The 21,971-nt window shown below is 38.1% G+C and overlaps 1 protein-coding gene across 1 annotated transcript in view; it reads left to right on the top strand.

Moving 5' to 3' along the window:
* Positions 1-13,438, top strand: part of LRRC36 (leucine rich repeat containing 36) — a 45,478-nt gene extending 32,040 nt beyond the window's left edge. The window contains exons 10-15 of the mRNA XM_074286462.1: positions 9-174; positions 2,520-2,671; positions 3,298-3,421; positions 4,313-4,427; positions 10,563-10,729; positions 13,280-13,438. Of these exons, the coding sequence (XP_074142563.1) occupies positions 9-174; positions 2,520-2,671; positions 3,298-3,421; positions 4,313-4,427; positions 10,563-10,729; positions 13,280-13,335 (780 nt within the window). The 3' untranslated portion in view covers positions 13,336-13,438. The remainder of the gene's footprint in view (positions 1-8; positions 175-2,519; positions 2,672-3,297; positions 3,422-4,312; positions 4,428-10,562; positions 10,730-13,279) is intronic.
* Positions 13,439-21,971: the final 8,533 nt, after the last annotated feature.

Raw genomic sequence — 21,971 nt, 5'->3', positions numbered from 1 at the left:
TTCTTGAGCCTCTCTCTAGTGACCTGGGCAGTTTGCATGGTTTGCAAGGAAACCATAGTCCCCCACCTATTGCCAGGACTTCCCACGTGGCCAGGGTGCTCCGGCAGCTGTTGGAACTAGTAGACAAGCACTGGAACGGCTCAGGGTCTCTGATTATCAACAAGAAGTTCCTGGGTGAGTGATCATTTCTCCTCTCAGTACAAGAATGGCTCTACTCTGGCATCTGAGCCCTTTCCAATAGAATCTGTATACTCAGATACACAGGCTATCTTCTCCCCATTTCACTTCAGTAGGGGGTTTGAAAAACTCTAGGGCAGGGGTTCTCAAACTACGGGCCACGGGCCAGATGCTGCCGGCTGAGGACGTTTATGTGGCCTGCCCAGGTTATGACAAATGGGCTGAGGGGCGGAGACAGAGTGTGAGCTTTTTTTTTTTACTATAGTCTGGCTTCCCACAGTCTGAGGGACAGTGAACTGTCCCCCTGTTTAAAACGTTTGAGGACCACTGCTCTAGGGAGACAAGTGAACTACAAACCCAGTGTGGGTCATGGTGGGATATGGTAGCCTTCAAAGCCCACAGGATGCAGCTTCAGATGCTTTGGGTAGGCCGAGAACTAGGGAGCTGATGGTGCTGCTTGACATAGCCCAGGTAAGAGTGCATTAGAGACCTTGTGTTTCATTCTGGGTGCCATATCTTAGGAAAGATGTTCCTTTTTGAAAGAATCTGGAAAGGCAGCCAGAGTGGTGAAAGGCCTCAGATGTCATGCTGCGTTAATGGAGGATGGTTTAAGGGGAAATCCAGGTTGTTCAACTTAGAGAAGGGAAGACTTAGGAAGGAGGATGTGAGAACTGTCCTTTAGAAAAGGAATTGCATTCCTTTATTTCTAGAGATCAGAGCTGGGCTGAGTGGGTGAAGATTTCATCAAGGCAAATATACAGGCATCCTGAAAGCTTGGGTATAGTTTTGAATATTAAGCTTTAACCCTGTAGAGGCCTCTGTGAGAAAAAGCTTTATGACAAGGAGGATTGTCCAAAAGAAGGAAGGATGTGCATTTCCTAGAAGAGTTGGGCTCCTCTTCACTTATAAAGAAAAGGTTGGATGACTAATGATGGGTTAAATTATAGAAAGAACTCTTGTTCATAGAACTCAAAAGTTGGGAGGGATAGGAGAAGGTGTCCAGCTCAGTCTGTGCCCGATCTCCAGTGAAGAGGAGGAAAACTCTTAATTTCTGAGCATTCAATGAACTCAAATCTTGTTTCAACCTAGAGAAAGCTGTTTTCACAACTTTTTACCAGTCCTCTTCTGGAACACTATTGTTAACAAATCTCTGAGTTTCTTTTTTTATATGAATTTTACTAGATCATAGTGGTATAATATAAATGAATTAAAAATCAGAGAAACTAGATGCAACACCAACCCTATTATTTAATAGATAGTATGATGATGGATGAATCACAAGAGCTGTTTGGTGTAATGGAGAGAGTGCTAAAGTACCAGTGAGAAAAACTCAGTTTCAAATCCTGCCTTACATGTGATAGCTGTATGGCCCAATCAACATGTCCATGCCTCGTCTTTTCATCTATAAAATGGCAATAATAATAGGACCTACTTTGCACAGTTGTAGTAAATCATATAACAATACAAAGTGTTTTGTTAACTTTAAAGTTCTATATAAATGCTGGCCATTATTACTATAGTCATTGTTGTTACTATTACTACCACTCAGTTCTCTTTTTAGGAGAGAGAATAATGTCTGTACCATCCACCAGACAGGTTGTTTTGGTATAAGTACTTTGTAAACCTTAAAAAGATGTTATATAAATGTGAATTATTTATTTTACTTTCTGACTTTCTTCATCTATGTTATGCTGTAATATATTACATAATATGTAATATACTCCATCTACCTCATAGGATGATTGAGAAAATCAAATAATATATATGAAAGTACTTTGTGAAATTCAAGATGCCATGTAATTATCAGTTATAATTATCAGGATTTTCCTCAGATATCTAGACAGTGCATTCTTTCCTACTGATATGGTTGTTATTCATAAAATAACATTTTTTCATTTCTAATTTTTAGTTTATATAAGAAATCATCAGTTTATAAAATGAAGAAAGTTGACTATGGGAATCAAAAGATAATTTGCATAAATGTTGCAGCATTATGCAGATGTTAACTAGTATGTTAGCTACTCTCAGGACATTTAAAAAAGTACAAAGAATGAATATTATCCTGCTCCCAATAGTACCATAAATCTGGGATATCTTACAAAACATTAGAGTTTGTGAAAAACAGAAGAGCTATAGAACATTCTTCAAAGAGTTTTTTTGTTCCTGTTAGTTGGAAAAAGGAGACAATTTATTATTTACCAAAATCCCACTAAGACTTGTTGAAAAATCATGGGATTAAGTCTTTAAAGGGGAATATTATTTCGTGACTTTATAAAACAAGTTGTAAGTCAGTGTTGCTGCTTGTAGGTCTTACTCTTTCTTCCCTACTTAATTTTCTGTAGGTCCTGCCCGAGATATGCTTCTGAGTTTGGTGGTTCCCAATCCTTCTCCACAGTGGACCCGCTCATTGCCTGAAGAAAGTCTTAAAACCTCACGAAGAAGAGACCTTGAACTAAAGGATGTAGGGCAGTTCCCTGGTATCCCGAATGATCTGGTATACTTCCCATCCCTCTTTTGTGCCTTGGTAGTGAAGGATAGTAGAAGTGTAGAACATGGAACAGCTTTATAACCAAAGAGAAAAGTCAGATCAAATCTCTGATATTAACCTTTCTCAAAGCTACCTGGTAGATAAGGTAGCTTTGGGACTTGTTTAAAAGCACAACCCTGAAGCAGGGTAGAAAAATCCTCCAGTGGACAAAGTGAAATACTGTTTAGGAGAGGTTGGTGTCTGATGAGAGGAGGAAGATCTTCTCTGAATTCTTCCTTCTTCTGTTGAATCCAGGAATCCTTATGGAAGTTATTGAGGCCTTAAGCTCTCCTCTATAGTTTTGATTAAGAACAATTTCTAACTCTTCCTAGGGCTTTTCTTCATTAGAATTCTATCATGTCAAGGAAACTTCAGTCATCATGGGGTTTTAAAGAGTTTTAACTGTAGAAACTTCAGAGAAGCGCTTCAGATTATCATATTTCCAGACAAAGGATAGAAATGGAAACATTTGTTCTTTGCCAGATCTTGCCTATAACCAGAAATGGTCAAGCAAGAAACTGAATAACTATTTCTCAAGGATGTTGTAGAGGACAGGGTAACTCTTTGTTTCTGTTTTTGTTTTTTAACCTAAGGAAGCATTAAAACAGAAGATGGTCAGGGTACTGGAGGAAAATCTCTTTTTGTCTGAAAAAGTACAGCTGTTGGAGGAAAATGCTTCCAATTCTGGTGTGGGTGGGCACCAGTCACACAGTTATGGTAAGTCTGTCCATATATTTACATAGATTCAGATGTATGTGTCCAGAAGCCTCTCCCCCTCCCCAGCTACTTTAACTCTTAATAAGCCCTAGCATCTAGGTGTCAAAGCAAGCACTGTTTTTCCCTACCACCACACACATTTTATTTCTTAGAGAATTCATCAACTAGCATTTTTCATAGAGATTTTCATTCATCTTAATCCTGAAGCCCAGTGCCCTCCCTGTGTAAGATCCTTTGATTTCAGGAGACAGTTACTTTTTTCTTTTCTTATCATTTTTTATTTTATTTTTTGCTGAGGTAGTTGGGATTGTGACTTTCCCAGAGTCACACAGCCAAGAAGTGCTAAGTGTTTGAGGCCAGATTTGAACTCAGGTCGTCCCGACTTTAAGGCTGGTACTCTATCCATTGCACCAACTAGCTGGTGCTATCCATTGCACCAACTAACCCGACAGTTACTTTTTCAAAAATCAATATAATGTAGGGACTCAGGGCCCTGCTCATTTGTCATGAAAATGAACAAGTTCTACCTAACTAACATTCACATTTTGTTACTCATCTACTTTGGGGCCAGATAGAGTGTGTCTCAACTAAAATATTGACCCATTCCAAACTGATGTCTTATAATTTTTTCATATCTGTGTTGGTAAGCAGCAGAAAAACATTAAAATAGGCTAACTCTAGGATGTTAGATGTGAGTGCAGGGGCCACAGCACTGAATGGTAGATAGCCAAAGGCCTACTTAACCCTATGAATTAAAAGGAAGGACAGGTGAGAGAGGACAGTTCCTTTCTGGCTCTCTAAGATCCATCATCTTAGTGAAAGGAAGAGCACATACTCATATGTCAGATTTGGTGGAATTCTGCTAATCTAGAAATATTATGTACCTTTTAGATGAATTACTTCGTAAAAATCAACAGCTGAATTTACAGGTGGCTTGTCTAAATCAGGAACTTAATCAGCTGAAGAAAGTAGAGGAGACAGTGCACCTTCTTCAGGAAAGTCAGAGGTAAAGGAGGGCTCCATGTCTTCTGAAGGCAGAGGGAGGAGGACCTTTTACGGTTTTTTTAGTGAAGCAGCACAGTATACTGTAAAGAACACACCCATACTAGAGCACACTAAAGGCAGGAATTGTATCTTTATTCATCTATAGATCTCTTGCATCTAGCACCACAAGCTTTTCAACCTAGAAGAAGGTGCTTTGTGGAAAGAATAAATGAGGCTATCCTAAGATCGTTGTCATATTTCAAAATAAGTTCTCGTGATTATGATTTACAAAATAACTTTGGTGAGAATGTAAGGGGTAACAAATATTTCACCTGTCTGATGTTCTTTCCAACCTTATCTGAATGAAGAAAATTTTATCAGTACTTAATTAGATTAGGAAGAAAAATGTCATGCACCAAATCTTTCCCCCATCCTTACCAGAGGAGAAGGGAACAAATATTTATTAAGTACTCACTATGTGCCAGATTACTGAATTAAGTACTTTACAAATATTATCTCAACCATAATGCAATAAAAACTATATGCAATAAAAAGCCTTGATAGTGTGGACTAAAAATTAATTGGAAACTAAACAATCTAATTCTAAAGAATGAGTGGATCAAAGAACTAATTATAGAAACAATTATTTCATTAAAGATAAATGGCAACAATGAGACAACATACCAACATAGGGGAAAATTTATATCTCTAAACACATCAATGAAAAAGAAAAAGAGCGGATCAATGAATTGGGCAATTAAAAAAACTAGGAAAAGAATAAATTAAAACTCGTCAAATATCAAAATAGAAAGTCAAAATATCAAAGGAAAGATTAATAAAATTGAAAGTTTAAAAAATAATTGAATTAATAAAGCTTAGGAGCTGATTTTTTTAAACCAATAAAATAAACCATGGGTTAAATTAAGAAAAAGAGGAAAACCTAGTCATCAGTATTTAAAATGAAAGGGATGAATATATCATTAGTGAAATTGAAAAAGATTACATCAAAACATTTATTAGGAACTATTTTGCCCTATTACGTATTAATAAATATGATCAGCTGAGTTAAATGGATGAATATTTACAAAAATAAATTACCATATTAATAGAAGAGGGCATAGAATACTTAAGTAAATCCTATCATAGAAAAAAATTAAACTATAAGTGAATTTTTTTTTAAATCTCCAACACCAGATGGATTTATAAGTGAATTCTATAAAACATTTAAAAACAACTTCAATATTACATAAGCTTTTTGGGAAAATAGGTAAAGAGTCCTATCAAATTCTGTTATACAAATAAGAGATTTGATACCTAAACCAGGAAGTACAAAAACAGAAAACTATAAACCAATTTCTATAATGAATGTTGATGCAAAATTTTAAAATAAAATACTAACAAGGAGATTACAGAAATATATTAGAAATATCATATACTGTGACCAGGTGGGATTTGTCTCAGGAATACAGAACTGATTATTGATCATATCAATAATAAAATCAATAAAAATCATATGATTATCTTAATAGATAATAGAAACATGTAGAATAGAATAGAAAAGTCTTTTGGCAAAACACAATACTAATTGCTATTAAAAACACTAGAAAGCATATAGGAATAAATGAAGTTTTCCTTAAAATGATAGTGTCTACCTAAAATGAAGAGCAAGCATTATCGATAGTGGGAATAAACTTGAAGCCTTCTCAATAAGATCAGTAGTGAAGCAAGGAAGTCCATTATTATCTCTTATTCAGGTAATTGTGCTAGAAATGCTAGCTGTAGCAATAAGACCAAAAAAAGAAAAAAGAAAAAGAAATCAAAGGAATAAGAATAGACATATTGAGGAAACAATATTATCACTCTGCAGATAATATTGTGGTTTACTTAGAAAATCAACTAAAAAAACTAGTTAAAACAGTTAACTTTAGCAAAGTTGCAGCTACTCCAAAAAGTAATGTTAAATGGCTCTCTGCCCAGAGAAAATTTATAAAAGAACAAAGTTGCAGGATATAAAATAAATCCAAATAAATCATCAGCATTTTTATATATTGTCAACAATATGCAAGAGAAAGATATAAAGAAATTCCATTTAAATCAACTACAGAAAACAGAGTCTGTCTACCAAGACATACTAAGGAACTATAAGAACAAAATTATAAAACACTCTTCACACATATGAAGACATATTTAAAACAACCAGAGAAATCATGAGTAGGTTGAGCCAACATAAATGACATTTCTACCTAAATTAATTTACCTATTCAAATAATTATTTTATGGAACTAAAAAAAGCTCACATATGGGAAAAAAACTCAAAAAATTCATATGGATGAACAAAAGATCAAGAATATCAAGGGAATTGATAAATAAAATGTAAAAAGAAAGAAGCCTGATAGTACCAGATTTCAAGTTATGATACAAAGTGATAATCGTTAAAATAATCTGGCACTAGCCAAGAAACAAAGTGGTGGATCAGTGGAATAGATTAAATACATAATACATAGTAGTAAATGATAAATTCAAAGATCCACATTTGTGGGGCAAGAACTCACTATTTGGCAAAAATTACTGGAAAAACTGAAAATCAGTGTGGCAGGAACTGGGTATGAAACAACATCTCACATTTTAGAACAAGATAGGATCAAAATAATTATGTGATTTACACATAAAAGGTAGTATAAGCTAATTAAAAGACCATGGAAAATCTTACCTATCAGATCTATGGGTAAAGGATTAGAAGAAAAGTAGAAAACTGGGGAAAATTTTATAGCAATTTACTCTTATTTTTCAAATATATAATATTTATATTCAAATATAAACAAGAACCTTGGAGGATTTTGGGAAGATGGTGGAGTAGGTTGGTTAATTTCAAGTTTTCCCTCACAAATAGAACAAATTTGCGCCTCAGGGCTAACATAGACTGGTGAAAAATCAAGAAGATTTGGGGCAGAACAGGGGTCCTGCTGGGACAACTGGAGAAGAATGGGAGAAAGATCCTGAGCTGAGAACTAAACCAAGAGAAGTGCAAACACCTCCAGGTTATCTCTGCAGAAACATCAAGTGGGGAGGCTAGGGGACTAAGCTGGGCTTAGTTGGAGCCTCAGCAGGAACTACAGAAACTTTCACCTCCTAGACAGTGTGAAGTTGGGGTCTGAATCCGGGAAGACTGCATGAAACATGGCTGATTGGAACCCCAGGCCCTGGGTAAAAAGAAGCCAGCACACCTGTGAGTGCAGAAGCAGAGGGGCAGAAATGCTGCTGGCTGTGGGCACTTGTGGGAGGGTGGAGTTCTTGATTTGAAGTTTCTGATCAGAGGAGAGAGATGAAAGAAGTCAAAGGCACTAACTCTCCACCCCAGGATTAGAGGTGCTTATTATAATACCCCTTATTTAAAAAATGAATTGGCAAAGAAGAACCCCACCATAGAAACTTACTATGGGAACAAGGAAGACCGGGGAGTTCATCTTCAGAGGAAGACACTGAAGTAAAAAAATCTTCTACCTCAAAGAGTAATGTGAAATGGTTTCCTGCTGAGAGAATTTATAGAAGAACTCAAAAACAATTTTAAAATCAAATGAGAGGCATTGAGGGAAAAATAAAAACCATCCAAAACTATTAATCTTAAGGGAAACATACTGCAAGCTGCTGGACAAAAACAATTCAGATATCAAGGAGCAACTGTCAGGATTACCCAAGATCTGGCAGCTTCTACAGTAAAGGATTGGCGGGCCTAGAATAAGGCACTGGAGGTTACAACCAAGAATTAATCACCCAGAGAGACTCAGCATCTTTCAGGAGAGGTGATGGAGTTTCAATGAAGTAAGAAATTTTCAATCATTTTTATTGAAAAAAAAAACTAAAAAGAAAATTTTAATCCTAAATCACAGATCACAGGACTCAAGAGAAGGGGAACATATATATATATATATGATGTATATATATATATATATATGATGTATATATATATATATATACATAGGAGATTGCATTATATGGACTAAGGGTATGGTTGTGAATGGACTCTGATGTGATGACATCAAAGAAAAAGATATTAAGGGATGGAAGATTGACATAAAATAGAACAGTTCAAAAGAAAGAGTTAAGGTAAAAATAGTAATTATACAAATGAGATGTAAAGGAAGAATAGATACAAAGATAGAGAGGGGAAGAGGGCTCATAGTTCTGAAAATCTTCTCACATTGGGAATGGGTTAAATAGGCAACACTTCATACATACCATGGAAGGGTATAGCACCCTCCAAAATCTATAAAGAAATAAGTGGGGAGGAATGGACGGACAGGGAAGCAAAGAGTGAGGGAAGAAGACAAGAGAAGGATCCATTGGTAGGGGGAGATTAAGTAATAGCCAGGTGAGTTAGAAGTAAGGTTAAAGTGCAGGCTCAGCAAGGATAGGAAAGATAAATGTTTGTTTGTGGGAGGTGGCATAATATGTGTGTATGTGTATCTCTTTTGCATATCTTTTCATATGTATACATAAAAATATCTCTTCTGAACTATAGCCTTCTTGAGGATAGGAGAGGGATGAAAGTGAACATAAAAGAATAAAGTAAAAAAGATATGCAGCAGAAAACAAAAGAATAATTTACAAGGAAGTAAAGAAAAGATGGGTACTCAATATAATTACTTCTTATACTTCTATATATATATACACTTTCTTGAACTGGTAATTTGTTGTTATATACTTTGAATCTTCTCTGATCATTGTGCTGGGCACATGACAATGTTCTCTTTTGTTTTCCTTTTCTGTTTTTTTCCTTAATCTATTTTTAAAAATAAAATAAATTTTAAAAATTAAAAAAATAAGAGCCATTTCTAATTGACAAATAATCAAGGATATACAGATAGTTTTCAGAAGAAGAAATCAAAGCTATCAATAGTCACATAAAAATGCTCTAAATCACTACTGAGTAGAGAAATACAAATGAAAACAACTCTGAGGTACCTCATACCTATCAGAGATTCCAAATTCTGAGGGAAATGGAAAAATAGGGACACCAATACACTATTAGTGAAGTTGTGAACTTGTCTAACCAAATTGGAGAACAATTAAATTCTCCCCAAAGGGGAGATGTAAGAAAAAAGGAAAATATATGTACAAATATATTTGTAGTGGCAAAGATTGGGAATTGAGGGGATGATTATCAATTGAGGAATGGCTGAATAAGTTGTGGCATATGATAGTGATGGAATACTATTATGCTCTAAGAAATTACAAGCAAGATGGCTTCAGCAAAACCCAAAGACTTATATGAACTGATGCAAAGTGAAATGAGCCCAAGAGAACACAGTACACAGTAATAGCAATAGTGTAATAATTATCAACTGTGAAAGCCTTAGCTATTCTTTTTTTTTTTTTTTTTTTTTTTTCCCTGAGGCTGGGATTAAGTGACTTGCCCAGGAAGTATTAAGAGTCTAAGACCACATTTGAACTTGGGTCCTCCTGAATTCAAGGCTGGTGCTCTATCCACTGCGCCACCTAGCTGCCCTGGAGCTTTAGCTATTCTAATTGAGAAAATGATCTAAGACAATTCTAAAGGTTGTCTACCTCCAGAAAGAGAACCGACAAACCCTGCGTGTAGATGAAGTGTCATTTTTCACTTTAATTTTCTTGGGTTTTTTTTGTAATAATGGAATATATTTTGAATGGATTAACATGTATAAATTGTATTTCCTATTAGTGGGAAACCTGCAAACTCAGAACTACGTTCCAGTTCTGGTTGGATTTTAATATGCCAGCGAGAGTACCATAAAAATTATCAGGACATTTCCTCATCATATTTCACTGGCATGAATTCTAGGGGCAGATTAGCCATTGGAATAGCATTATGATTTAGCAGAAATACTGAATTTGTGTTAGAAAATCTTATTTCAAATCACTTAACCTCTTTGGGCTTCCTTTTCCACTATAAAATGAGGGACTTTGGGCTCACTGGCCTTGAAGCCCACATCTAACTCCATAATTGAACCTATACTCAAAGTTTTTCTAGTTCAAGAGGATCTGAAAGCTTAAATTATTTTCCTTAACCATTAGGGCACACCCATGAGGTACCTTTAGGATACCACAAAGCACAAGAGGAGGACTTTGGCTTTTGCTGGCCTAATTATGTAATTGATGATGACTTTATCTTGTAATTTAGGTCCCTGGTTACAACCAATGAGTATCTGCTACAACAATTGAATAAAGAACAAAAAAGTTATCCAGGAAAAGCAGTCCTGCCTCCTGAGAAGAGTCATCGAGTAGGGAGAACATCACCCTTTGGAAAAACCTTACAGCCTTCCTTATCTCAGACAACTCTTGATGGCGGTCAGTACTTTAACCCCAAATGACCTGTTAGATGGCTTCATCGGGGCTGCTCAGCTGTAATAAACACTTGTATTTCTGTGCCCTTCACTTTCTTCCAACAAGTCAAGTTCTGCCCCTAGAAATTCAATTTAATTTAACAAACATTAAAAAGTTTCTATGTATAAGGTGCTGTGCCAGGGGCTGGGTAAAGAAAAGAAAAAAGAAAAATCCCCTTCCTTTGGTGAGTTTACATTCTACTGAGAGGCTACAGATGTGCACAGCTAAAAGCACCAAGTGAAGGAGACCAATGTTAGATGGAGAGACTTAGGAATATTTGAATTGGGGAGAGAACAGGGACCTCTGGGAAACCAAATTGTCAAGACAATTGTATATCAAGACAAAAACAAAACAATACATGTAACAATTAAAAGGTTAGGAAGACATACTTTCTGGGTAATTAGTCATTTTAATAATAATGCCGGCATTTTAATAAAAGAAATCAGCAGTATTGTCAGATGCCAAAAATCCCTCATGTTAGATTATCAATTCTGATTAGTTAATGGTTAATGAAAGAATGAATATTATAATGAGAGATGGGCTATATTCCATTGAAGGTCTTGAGAAGGACTTGGATCACCCAAGCCTTGGTCAAAGAGACTTATCTATTTCCATATCACCTGTCTGACAAAAGCACATTTTCCCAGACCTATTTGAGCAGGAATCCCCCAATTAGCCTTAGAATTTTTTTTCTTCAATGTTTTTGAGGAAGATTTGACAAAGATTTCTTACACTGCTTAATTTCTGGATGAAGAAGTAGCAAAGCAAAAAACAAACAAAAAAAAACTTGTTTGTAATGCAATAATTAGTTATTAAATATAAGAAAGAAATAATCATTTTTCTCATTGTCCTCCAGCTTACATTCTGATAGAGGAGACAAAATATGTTTTAATGTATATATATGCATATATACATACATATTGATCTATATCTGTATACATAGACAAAAAACATAACAAAACAATTATAAGATCACCTTGGAGAGGGAATGAGGATACAAGGAAAGACCTCATGCAGAAAGTGGTACTTGAACTGAATCTTGGAGAAAACTGAGGATTCTGAGAGGCAGATGTGAAGGAAGGGGAAGGGAGAAGCATTCCAGGATTCATAGAGGAGGTAGCACCTTATCTGAACCTTGAACTAAGAGAAGAAATTGTGAAAGGCAGAGATGAGGAGAATGTGTATTCCAGACATAGGAATGGCTTGCGCAAAAGCCTGGAGGTGGGAAATATGTTCTCAAGTTTGGATAATAGTTGATAGTTCAGTTTGGCTGGACAGAAAGATACCTGAAGAGGAGTATCATCAGCATTGTAGACATCTGGTCTCACATGCCAAATCAAGAAGTTAGTAGAAAATTTCCCGTAGAAATAATGGCAAGTTTTTAAACAGTCAAGGAACATGAGTCAGACCAGTGCCATAAATACTTTAGCTGTATTGTGGAGGATAGAGTAATGATTTAAAAAAAGACTAAAGTTTGGGGGACTTGTTAGGAAGCTATTAAAATAATTCAAGTGAGTAGTGATGAGGGCCCAAATGATAATATAGATTTTAAAAAATGATGTGGAAGTATAATTGATGACATGGTAGCTAGTTGGATATGGGAGGTGAAGGAGAGTAGAAAAATCTAGGGTACCCTACATGACTTAAGATACTGAACATGAGCTGGGCAGAAATAAGGGGATGTGGAGCGGGGCGAATTGGGGGGTATTCTGATTCAACTTGTCCACTGTCCAGAGTGGGACTAAAGTTTAGAAGAGATATTAGGACGTCCCCTACATAAAGATAACTGAAGATAATCTTGAAGCCTATGAGCAGATGAAATCATTAAGGGAAAGAGTATAGAGAGGAAGGAATCAAGAGCAGAACCTGGTGGACCCAAGGATACAGAGAGAAGATGGAGGATGGCAAAGGAAACGAGGAAGGAGAGACCAAGCAGGAGGTGCAGAGTAATGGGCAATACCCAGGCAGATGAAGTGTCTAGCATAGCCAAAAGGAGGTCATTTGAAATGTGAAGGAAGGAAAAAATGACTAAGGCTAGCTGGTCTCCCTTTGGACTGATGCTGAGGATATCTTTGAGGGAAAAAATTATTTATAAAATGTCAGGAGTGTGTGAGGGAGTTGAATTTTTACCTGAGGATGCTAGCTTTAGGCTCTGACTGTCTTGTGGGCTGGGTTTTCTTTTGAAAATACAGGAAATATTCTCTCTCCCAGCTCCTGAATTAATTTGACACTTCGCTAGCTTTGAATAATGAAAGGAAGATTAATGGGGAATGACAGAAATGAGGGGGGAAAAAAGAACATCAGTCAAGCATTCAGAAAAACAAAAGAAGGAGGGATCACAGCCCCCATGGCCTGGCTGCCCCATCCCAGCTGTTAAAGCCTCTAACTCTGTAGGGCCCATTGTGCCTCAGTCAGGCAGGGGCAAGGCCAGAAGACATGTTTACTTCAAAGGCTCTGGGGCTGAGGAGTTGTTTTAGTTTAACATGCTTTTCATTGTTTTTCCTTAATCTTCAGAGTCAAGTCAAAGAGAAAGGCTCAGCGAAGGATTAGAAACTTACATGCTTCGCTGATTTGGAGGCAGCTTATGTGGAAGAGAAAGGAAAGCAGTGGCAGTAAAGAAGACCGCACCCCAGATACAATGTATTTGAGTTATAAATAAATCCATGGACCACTTTGGGCGTTATGCTGAATTGGAATGTCACTTGAGTTCCCAGAGTGCTTAAGGACAGAAGCCAAAGGTTATCTGGCACCAGCCAACTGAGTCTTGAGTAAGGTGGTCTAACCATGGAGGTTTGGACTCTATTAGTAAAACCTTTCCCCTAATTAGAGCTGGCCTTAAGAGGAATACACTGTCATGAGACATAAGTTTACTGCCAGTGGAGGGCATCAGGCAGAGACTTAGATGACCATTATGGGGTATGTTGTAGAAGGAATTTGTGCTTCAAATATGGGTTGCTCTTGTTGGCTTCTGAAGTCCCATCCAGCTTTGGAATTTTGTGATTCTGTGGCTGATTGGAAACCTAAGCCAAATTAGGAGACGCATCCATCTACAACTCTTTGTGTACTGTCATGTGGTCCAGTTGAGGATAGATTCCTGCCCATAATATTGACATTGGTCTTGTGGTAGACACCAGTTGCAAGGGACCTTAGAAAAGCTACTAACCCTACTCATTTTATATCTGAAAAATAGGCCTGGAGAAGTTCAGGGATTTGCACTTGGTCAAGCAGTTAATGAGTAGCAGAGCTGGAATCTGCTCTTAGCTCCCTGATGCTCCATTCACTGCTATTTTCCCTGTACTATGATGCCTCCTACCTGTACCTTCCGTTTTAGAGCTGTCTCAATGTCCTTGGTCCAAGCTCTGGCCAGCTTCTCTCATAGGCCCTTTTCCTGTCCTGTGATTTTATGAGTTCCTAAACACTACCTGGGAGCTGCCACAGTGGGTGAAATGGCTTGGTCCTACTGTGAGCTTGTGGCTTCCTGCCAGCTTTAAGAATCTGTTGTTTCTAGATTTTTCTGTGAGAATTTCCAAGCAAATTGATTAATGGCTTCTGGAGGAACCATGAGAGCAATACTAGACTGTTTCCTTGAAGAAGAGCATTCTTTCCTACCAGGAATGCTCAGAAGGGAACAGTGGATTGATGGTAAGAAGACTTGTTTCTACCCTAACTCCCCTACCTGTGTGCCTAAAGCCACTCTTCTCCTGACTCCAGTGTCCTCTCCTCCAAAGAGGAGAAAAGTGGATTGACAGGTGATCTCTTAAGGGTCCATCCAACTATTAAATTGTTGTACTCTTTTTATGGTATGAATAGCACCCAGATATGTGGAAACCACTGTGCATGGGAAAGGAGCCTTGCCCACGATCTGATAGCTCACCACTTGTAGGGTGGGATTTTGCTGCAGCCCCTTGCAGGAGGCAGCAGGGAAAGGGGATAATGAGGCCTCCAAATCTCTCATCTCATTCCCCTCCCCACAACTGTGCAGTTCCCATTCCTCCTTTGCACCAGCTGCCAAGCATTTATGCAGCACTCACCTTGTGCCTGGCATTGTGCTAGGCCCCAGGAATATAAAGAGCAAAATGAGTCTGCTTCCTAGGAGCATATAGTCTTGGGGGTGTAGCATGTACCCAAATAGCTATATGGAAAATGAATTCAAGGCAGCAAGTGTGCTGGCAGGGCAGAGAGGCCTCCCGGAGCTGAGCTGGGCTCTGAGAAGGGGAGGTGAATGGGATGGTGGAGATGGGTTCTTATTGGAGATGCACCATTGAAGAGAAATACTGAGGCTGCAATTAGAGATTGGGGAATCCCTAAGAGCCAACGAGGTCCCCCAGCAAAATAGTATAGCCCTGGGGACCCAAGAAGTGCCAGGCACCAGCTGCTGTGCTAAACACTCGAACCCAAGCCAGAAGAGTCCCTGTTCTCACAGAACTCTCTCTGACGGCAAAGAGGAGAAGGAAGAAGAGGAAGAGGAGGGGGAGGAGGAAGAGGGAGAAGGGAGGAAGAGGAAGGAGGGGAGAGGAGGAAGATGAAGAAGAGGAGGACAGAATGAGGAAGAGGGGAACAAGAGCAAGGAAGGGAATCATGAGAGCTGTGGTCACACTGAAGAGGACTCATCGAAAGTGAGCCCTGAGACAGAGCCCCTAATGGCAGCTCAGTCTGCGGGCATTCAAAAGCGGAGCCCCATGGGGAGCTTGTTTAAGGTAGGAGGGGGTCGAGTAAAGGCACTCTTTAAAACTTAGCCACCACCCCCACCCCCCCACCCCCGCCTTGAAAGAGGCCCACTGGATGTGAGCGAGTGTTTGTCTTCAAAGAACCCTGGGTGACTTCTTGTCAGCAGAGTGACCCTGCTGGGTGTCTTCCCAAAGAAGTGGCTCAATACTGTCCCCAGAAATGTTGGGCTGGCTCCATCTTCACAAGAGTTTAGGGGCAGCCCTGAGGGATTGAGGGGGGGCAGTATTCTCTAATGCTACAAGTTCCTGTCTAGCCTCTTCATGCACCCACTCTTCATCCACCCACTGGCAATATCACTCCCTAATAGATGCATTTTAATATCAATTAAGAATACTTGCTATTCCTATTATACCCATTATACAAACATCCCTCTATCACTTGAGTCCCAAGAGAGGGTAGCACTCAAACCTAAAAAGCATTTGCCTCACTGAGGTCATTTGCAAATGCCAATAATGCTGAAGGAGGGGCTTAGTCCCAGTCTATCCTTGGGCTTGGTGGGCAGCAAACTCTGGCGTGGAGCCCATCCCCAGATCTCTGGCTGCTCGCTTGGACTTCCAGATCTTGCAAGCTTGAAGTCTCTTCTATTTCCTCTCCAATATGCCTTCATCTAGGACAGGAGGTATTAGTATAACAAGATTATTAATATTATATATAGGGCCAAGTGCCCATGGTTCATATCAGCCAAGGTAGAGAGAATGGGCCTGGGGAATCTGACATAGGCAGAGAATACCATGCCTAATCTGGGAATGGGGCTCCTATTGGGCAGTTCTCTGTTCTAGAGAGAAAGCCCTTGTCTGGAAGCCTGGGTCCCCACTACTAGAGGCTACATTGCCATTAGTCTTTATGACTACCATTTCAAAAAGTACTTTGATCTACTATTGGCTATGATTGGTGTTTGCCATCTCTGTTGAATACATTTTTCTGAAATAGCATAATCATGAATACATTTTAACATAATTATGTGATACTTACATTTAATATTAAAATATGGTTTATTGTAGGAAACAGAGGAATTAGAATCATTGTGTTCGTGGTATTACATATGTACATATATCTTAGATGCTTCCATTAAGAATTTCCATGAAAACAGGTAATTCTGAAGAGAAAATATCTAAGCTATCTTTAGCCATATAGCTTGGTACCATTACTCTGGAAAGTCCATTGGAACTATGCCCCCAAAGTTACCAGACTCTGCATACCCTTTGACTCACTATTACTGCCAGGACTATATACATCAAAGAAAAAAAGATCCTGTAAGTATGAAAATATATCTGCTCTTTTGGTGGTAACTAAGAACCAGAAACCAAGGAGGTGCCCACCAATTGGGTAATTTATCGTCATTGTTCAGTCGTGTCCAACACTCATGACCCTATTCTGGGTTTGCCAATTCCTTCTCCAGCTCATTTTACAGATGAGAAAGTTCAGGCAATAGGTGATTTGCCCAGGGTCACATAGCTAGTGAGGATCTGGGGAATCCAGGCCCAGCATTCTTTACACAGGGCTACCTAGAACAAGTTGTGGTATATAAATGTAATAGAACACCATTATGCTGTAAGAAATAAAAAGGAGTGGTAAGACTGGTATGAAATAATGCAGAATGAAGTGAGCAAAACTAGGAAAAATTTATATTGTAACAGCAACTTTTTAAAAATAATTTTGAAAGATTTAATAACTGATCAATGTAAGCACTAACCATAATTACAGAGCTTTGAGACATTCTCTTCCTCCTGACAGAGAAGTGATTGAGGAAACATGACACATTTTTGAACATAGACAGGATGGGAATTTGTTTTGCTTTACTGTGCAAATTTGTTAACAAAAAATGACTTTTTGTTTATAACAGTGGAAGTGGGAGAGAGAACAAATGCTTGTTAATTGGGAAAAAACTTTAGTTTAGAAAAGAAACAGATTAAGATAATGTTGCCAAAATTTAATGTGCTGAGATCTTTTTCATACTGAAGTGTTAATAAAGGGAAATGTATTGATATACTTAGGGTTAGATAAGGTAAGGAAATGTTTTTGTCTACACAAGAATGGTGCCATACTAAGAGTGCAATGAAGTCATTGATTAATATTGTTCTGTATTTGGCCAAAGGTGTAGACCATCCTAGGATTCAAAGTGGGGAAAAAAGCTGACAATTTTGAGAAAGGTTTGTAGATCTAGTCAATATGCTCTAAAGTGTGATTATGTAATAGCAAAATGTGTGGCAATTTCCTCAAGAGTAATCACATCCCAAAATGGTCTTGCACCTAGTAGGCGCTTTATAAACAGTAACTGATTGACAAAAAAAGTATTTTTTCCATTCAATAAAAAAATACTTGCAAAAATGGCTTATGATACTTCTGTGGACATCTTAAAGAGATTATTGCAATGAGACATTTTGACAATGAAAAAACCCAGTTAAACCACCTGTCTCTGTTCATAAACTAGCTATAATATAGTTGATTTTTGATCAGTTTAGCATTCAAAAAATGGACTCCTCATAGCATATCCACCCTGTTTGAATGGAGCACTGAAATTCAAATGAAATGTTAAAGAACAGAGAAAGAAAGAAAAAAAGGAAAGAGAAAGGGAGGGAGGGAAGGAGGGAAGAAAGGAAGGAAGGAGGGAAGAAAGGAAGGAAGGAAAGAAAGAAAGGAAAGGAGAAGGAAGGAAGGGAGGAAGAAGGAAGGAAGGGAGGAAATCACTGCCCATATGGACTCTCAGAGCAAAAAAATGACTGCCATAAAATGGAACTACTCCAATCCCCACTCAGACTGTCATTTCCACTTCTCCATGTTTGCCACATTATCCTCTATAATAAATTTTAATGAGGTACTACCTCACATTTAACAGAATTGTTAATATGACAAAAAAGGACAATGATGGATGTTGGAGGGTATGTGGGGAAATAGGGACACTAATGTGTTGTTGCTGGAATTGTGAACAAAGCCTTTGATTCAGCAATACCACTGCTAAATATATCCCCAAAACATCAAAAACAAGGGGAAATGACCTATTTGTATAAAAATCTTTATAGCAGCTCTTTTTGTCATGACTAAGAATTGTAAAACAAAGAAATGTCCATCAACTGGGGAATATCTGAACAAGCTGTGGTATATGATTGTGATGAAATATTATTGTGCTATAAGAAATCACAAGCAGGATGGTTTCAGAAAAACCTGGAAAGACTTACATGAGCTGATGCTAGTAAAATGAACAGAATGAGTACATTGGACACAATAACAGCAATATTGTTCAATGAAGCACTGTGAATGATTGGGCCTTCTCAGCAATACAATGATCCAAGACTATCACAAAGTTCTAATAAGGAAGCATGCTATCTGCCTCCAGACAAAGAACTGATATCGTTTGAATACAGACTGAAGCATGCTATTTTTCACTTACTTTTGAGTCTTCTGGCACAAAATGACTAATATGGAAATATTTTACATGACTGCACATGTGTAACCTATATCTGATTACCATCTTAAGAAAGGGGGAGGGGAGGAGGAAGGGAAGGAGAGAATTTAAAACTCATGACTTAAAAGTAACTCAAATGTTTAAAATTGTTTTAGGATATAATGGGGGAGAATATATATACATATATATATGTATGTATGTATGTATGCATATATAGACAGAGAGAGAGATTGAGAGATAGAATATTCCAAGTTTTCATTACCCAGCTGGTTCTCCTCCTGCCTAACATCTCCAAAGAGCCTCCTTGACTGGATTCTCCTAATAACAGTGGGCTCTGTCCTGAGCTATCCTTTTCTATAATATTTAGTGCTCTCACCAGTTTCTCATGAAGCTCTCATTCACAGATGAGAAACTGTAAATCTCATGGATTCAGTGACAATCTCTGTACAATCGAGCCTCAGATCTATTTATTTAACTCTAACTTCTCTCCTGACTTCTAGTCTTGCATCTCAAATTGCCTATTGGGCATCCCAAGATGGATATTTTGTAGATGTCTGAAATTCAACATGTGTAAAACAACTTATTTTCTTCACCCAAATCAACTCCCCTTCCTAACTTCCCTATTGCTGTTGAGGGGACCACCATCTTCCAAGTCACTCAGGCTTAACCTCTTCACTCTCTCTCCCTACTTGCCAATATCTAATCTGTTGCCAAGTCCTGTTAATTCTACCTTTGAAAAGTATTTTGAATAGGATCCTTTCCCTCCTCTGCCCCTGCCATCATCCAGGGTAAGCCCCTCTCAAATCTGATTCATCTCTCTGCCACAAGTTCCTCCCTATCCCAATCTTTCATCTACTCGGCTGTTAAAGTGACCTTAAAACACAAGTCTGACTTTATTCCCCTCAGCCCTATTACTACTCAACAAACTTGCTGTCACCTCCAGCATCAAATATAAAATTCTGTTTGATTTCTTAAGACTTTTATAATCTAATCCCCCCCTCGACTTTTCCAGTGTTCTTTCCCCTTGCTCTCCCATTATGTGTTCTTGGATCCAATAACTCTGCTGGTTCCCATGTTGTTTCTTAAACAAGACACTCTTGCTTCCCTCCATCTCTGTCTCCTTCTCTCTGTCTCTCCTTTTATCTCTTTCTCCCTCTCCCCACTCTTTCTAAGAAATAGCTTACTGATGCTAAAATAAAAGCTAGGGGCATTGCCCATGAACTAAATTTGTTGTAGCTCAACTTCATCCTACATAAGATACCCTATTCTCCAGACAGTGGTAAAAGTGAGTGTCGGAACTCTGAGATATCATTACACACCTGTCAGATTGGCTAAGATGACAGGAACAAATAACAAATGTTGGAGGGGCTGTGGGAAAACTGGGACACTGATGCATTGTTGGTGGAGTTGTGAAAGAATCCAACCATTCTGGAGAGTAATCTGGAATAAGCCCAAAAAGTTATCAATATGTGCATACCCTTTGACCCAGCCATACTACTACTGGGCTTATATCCCAAGGAAATACTAAAGAAGGGAAAGGGACCTGTATGTGCCAAAATGTTTGTGGCAGCCCTTTTTGTAGTGGCTAGAAGCTGGAAAATGAATGGATATCCATCAGTTGGAGAATGCTTGGGTAAATTATGGTATATGAACGTTATGGAATATTATTGTTCTGTAAGAAATGACCAACAGGAGGAATACAGAATGGCTTGGAGAGACTTACATGAACTGATGCTGAGTGAAATGAGCAGAACCAGAAGATCACTATACACTTCAACAATGATACTGTATGAGGATGTATTCTGATGGAAGTGGATATCTTCAACATAGAGAAGAGCTAATCCAATTCCAATTGATCAATGATGGACAGAATCAGCTACATTCAGAAAAGGAACACTGGGAAATGAGTGTAAATTGTGAGCATTGGGGGTTTTTTTTTGTTTATTTCTCTTCCCAGATTATTTTTACCTTCTGAATACAATCCTTCCTTTGCAACAACAACAACAACAACAAAATTCGGTTCTGCACATACATATTGTACCTAGGATATACTATAAGATATTTAATATGTATGGGAATGCCTGCCATCTAGGGAAGGGGATAGAGGGAAGGAGGGGGAAAACTCGGAACAGAAGGGAGTGCAAGGGATAATGTTGTAAAAAAAAATTTTACCTATGCATATGTACTGTCAAAGAAAATGTTATAATTATAAAAATTAATAAAAAAAGAAGAAATAAAAACTTGATGAGTAAAAAGAAAAAAAATTAAATTTTAAAAAAAAGTGAGTGTTGGGCTCTTCTGCCATCAGCTTGCTAAGGTCAGGAAGAATTAGGCATGAAGTGAAACAACTGAACAACTGTAATGTTCTTGAATTGTGAGGGTCTGGTCGTCTGCTCAATTATAATCCTTCTCTGGGAGGAGATCTGTAAAATCTTTTCCTCTGTGCGCAGGTTTCTTGGGAGCTCTGAATCTCCAACTCTTGTCCTTCCTCAAATCAGACTGGTCTCCTTTCAGCCTGCCTGGCATCAAGACTTTATCCCAGAGTCGATTCTCTCAGACCCAATGCTGCCCTTCTTTTATCCTCCCAGAGAATGGGCGTGGGATAACGCAAGGGCTATTGGGAAACATTACTTCAACCAATGAGCTTGCTCCTCCTAGAATTCCTAAGGTGTAAACTCCCTTTAAAGGCCCGAACCAAAGGTCTGAGCCAGAGAGCTGTCAAGTCAACCTGAATTCTCACCTTGTCACTGTCCAGACAACCTGAGTTCTTACCTTGTCACTGTCCAGACAACCTGAGTTCTCACCTGGTTATCCTAACAAACAACAACATCATATGGTTAAAAAGAAAAATCTTTTTATAATTCTATGACTACAAGCAAATAGTTGGAATTTTGTATTTCATTTTTAAAGTAAATCTTACTTGTAAAAAAGTTTTAGTTTGATGAATAAAACTATTTTATGACTGAGTATTTAACAAATGTTCACCCCTAAAAAAATTTCCCTGGGGGCTCTCCCAAATGAAGTGTGTTGCTAACCCTTTTATTCAGTCGTCTCCAGAGTCTCCCTACTGTCTTC

Source organism: Sminthopsis crassicaudata, chromosome 2 (assembly GCF_048593235.1).
Source record: "Sminthopsis crassicaudata isolate SCR6 chromosome 2, ASM4859323v1, whole genome shotgun sequence".
Classification (NCBI taxonomy): Eukaryota; Metazoa; Chordata; class Mammalia; order Dasyuromorphia; family Dasyuridae; genus Sminthopsis; species Sminthopsis crassicaudata.
This window is presented reverse-complemented; position numbering and strand designations above follow the sequence as displayed.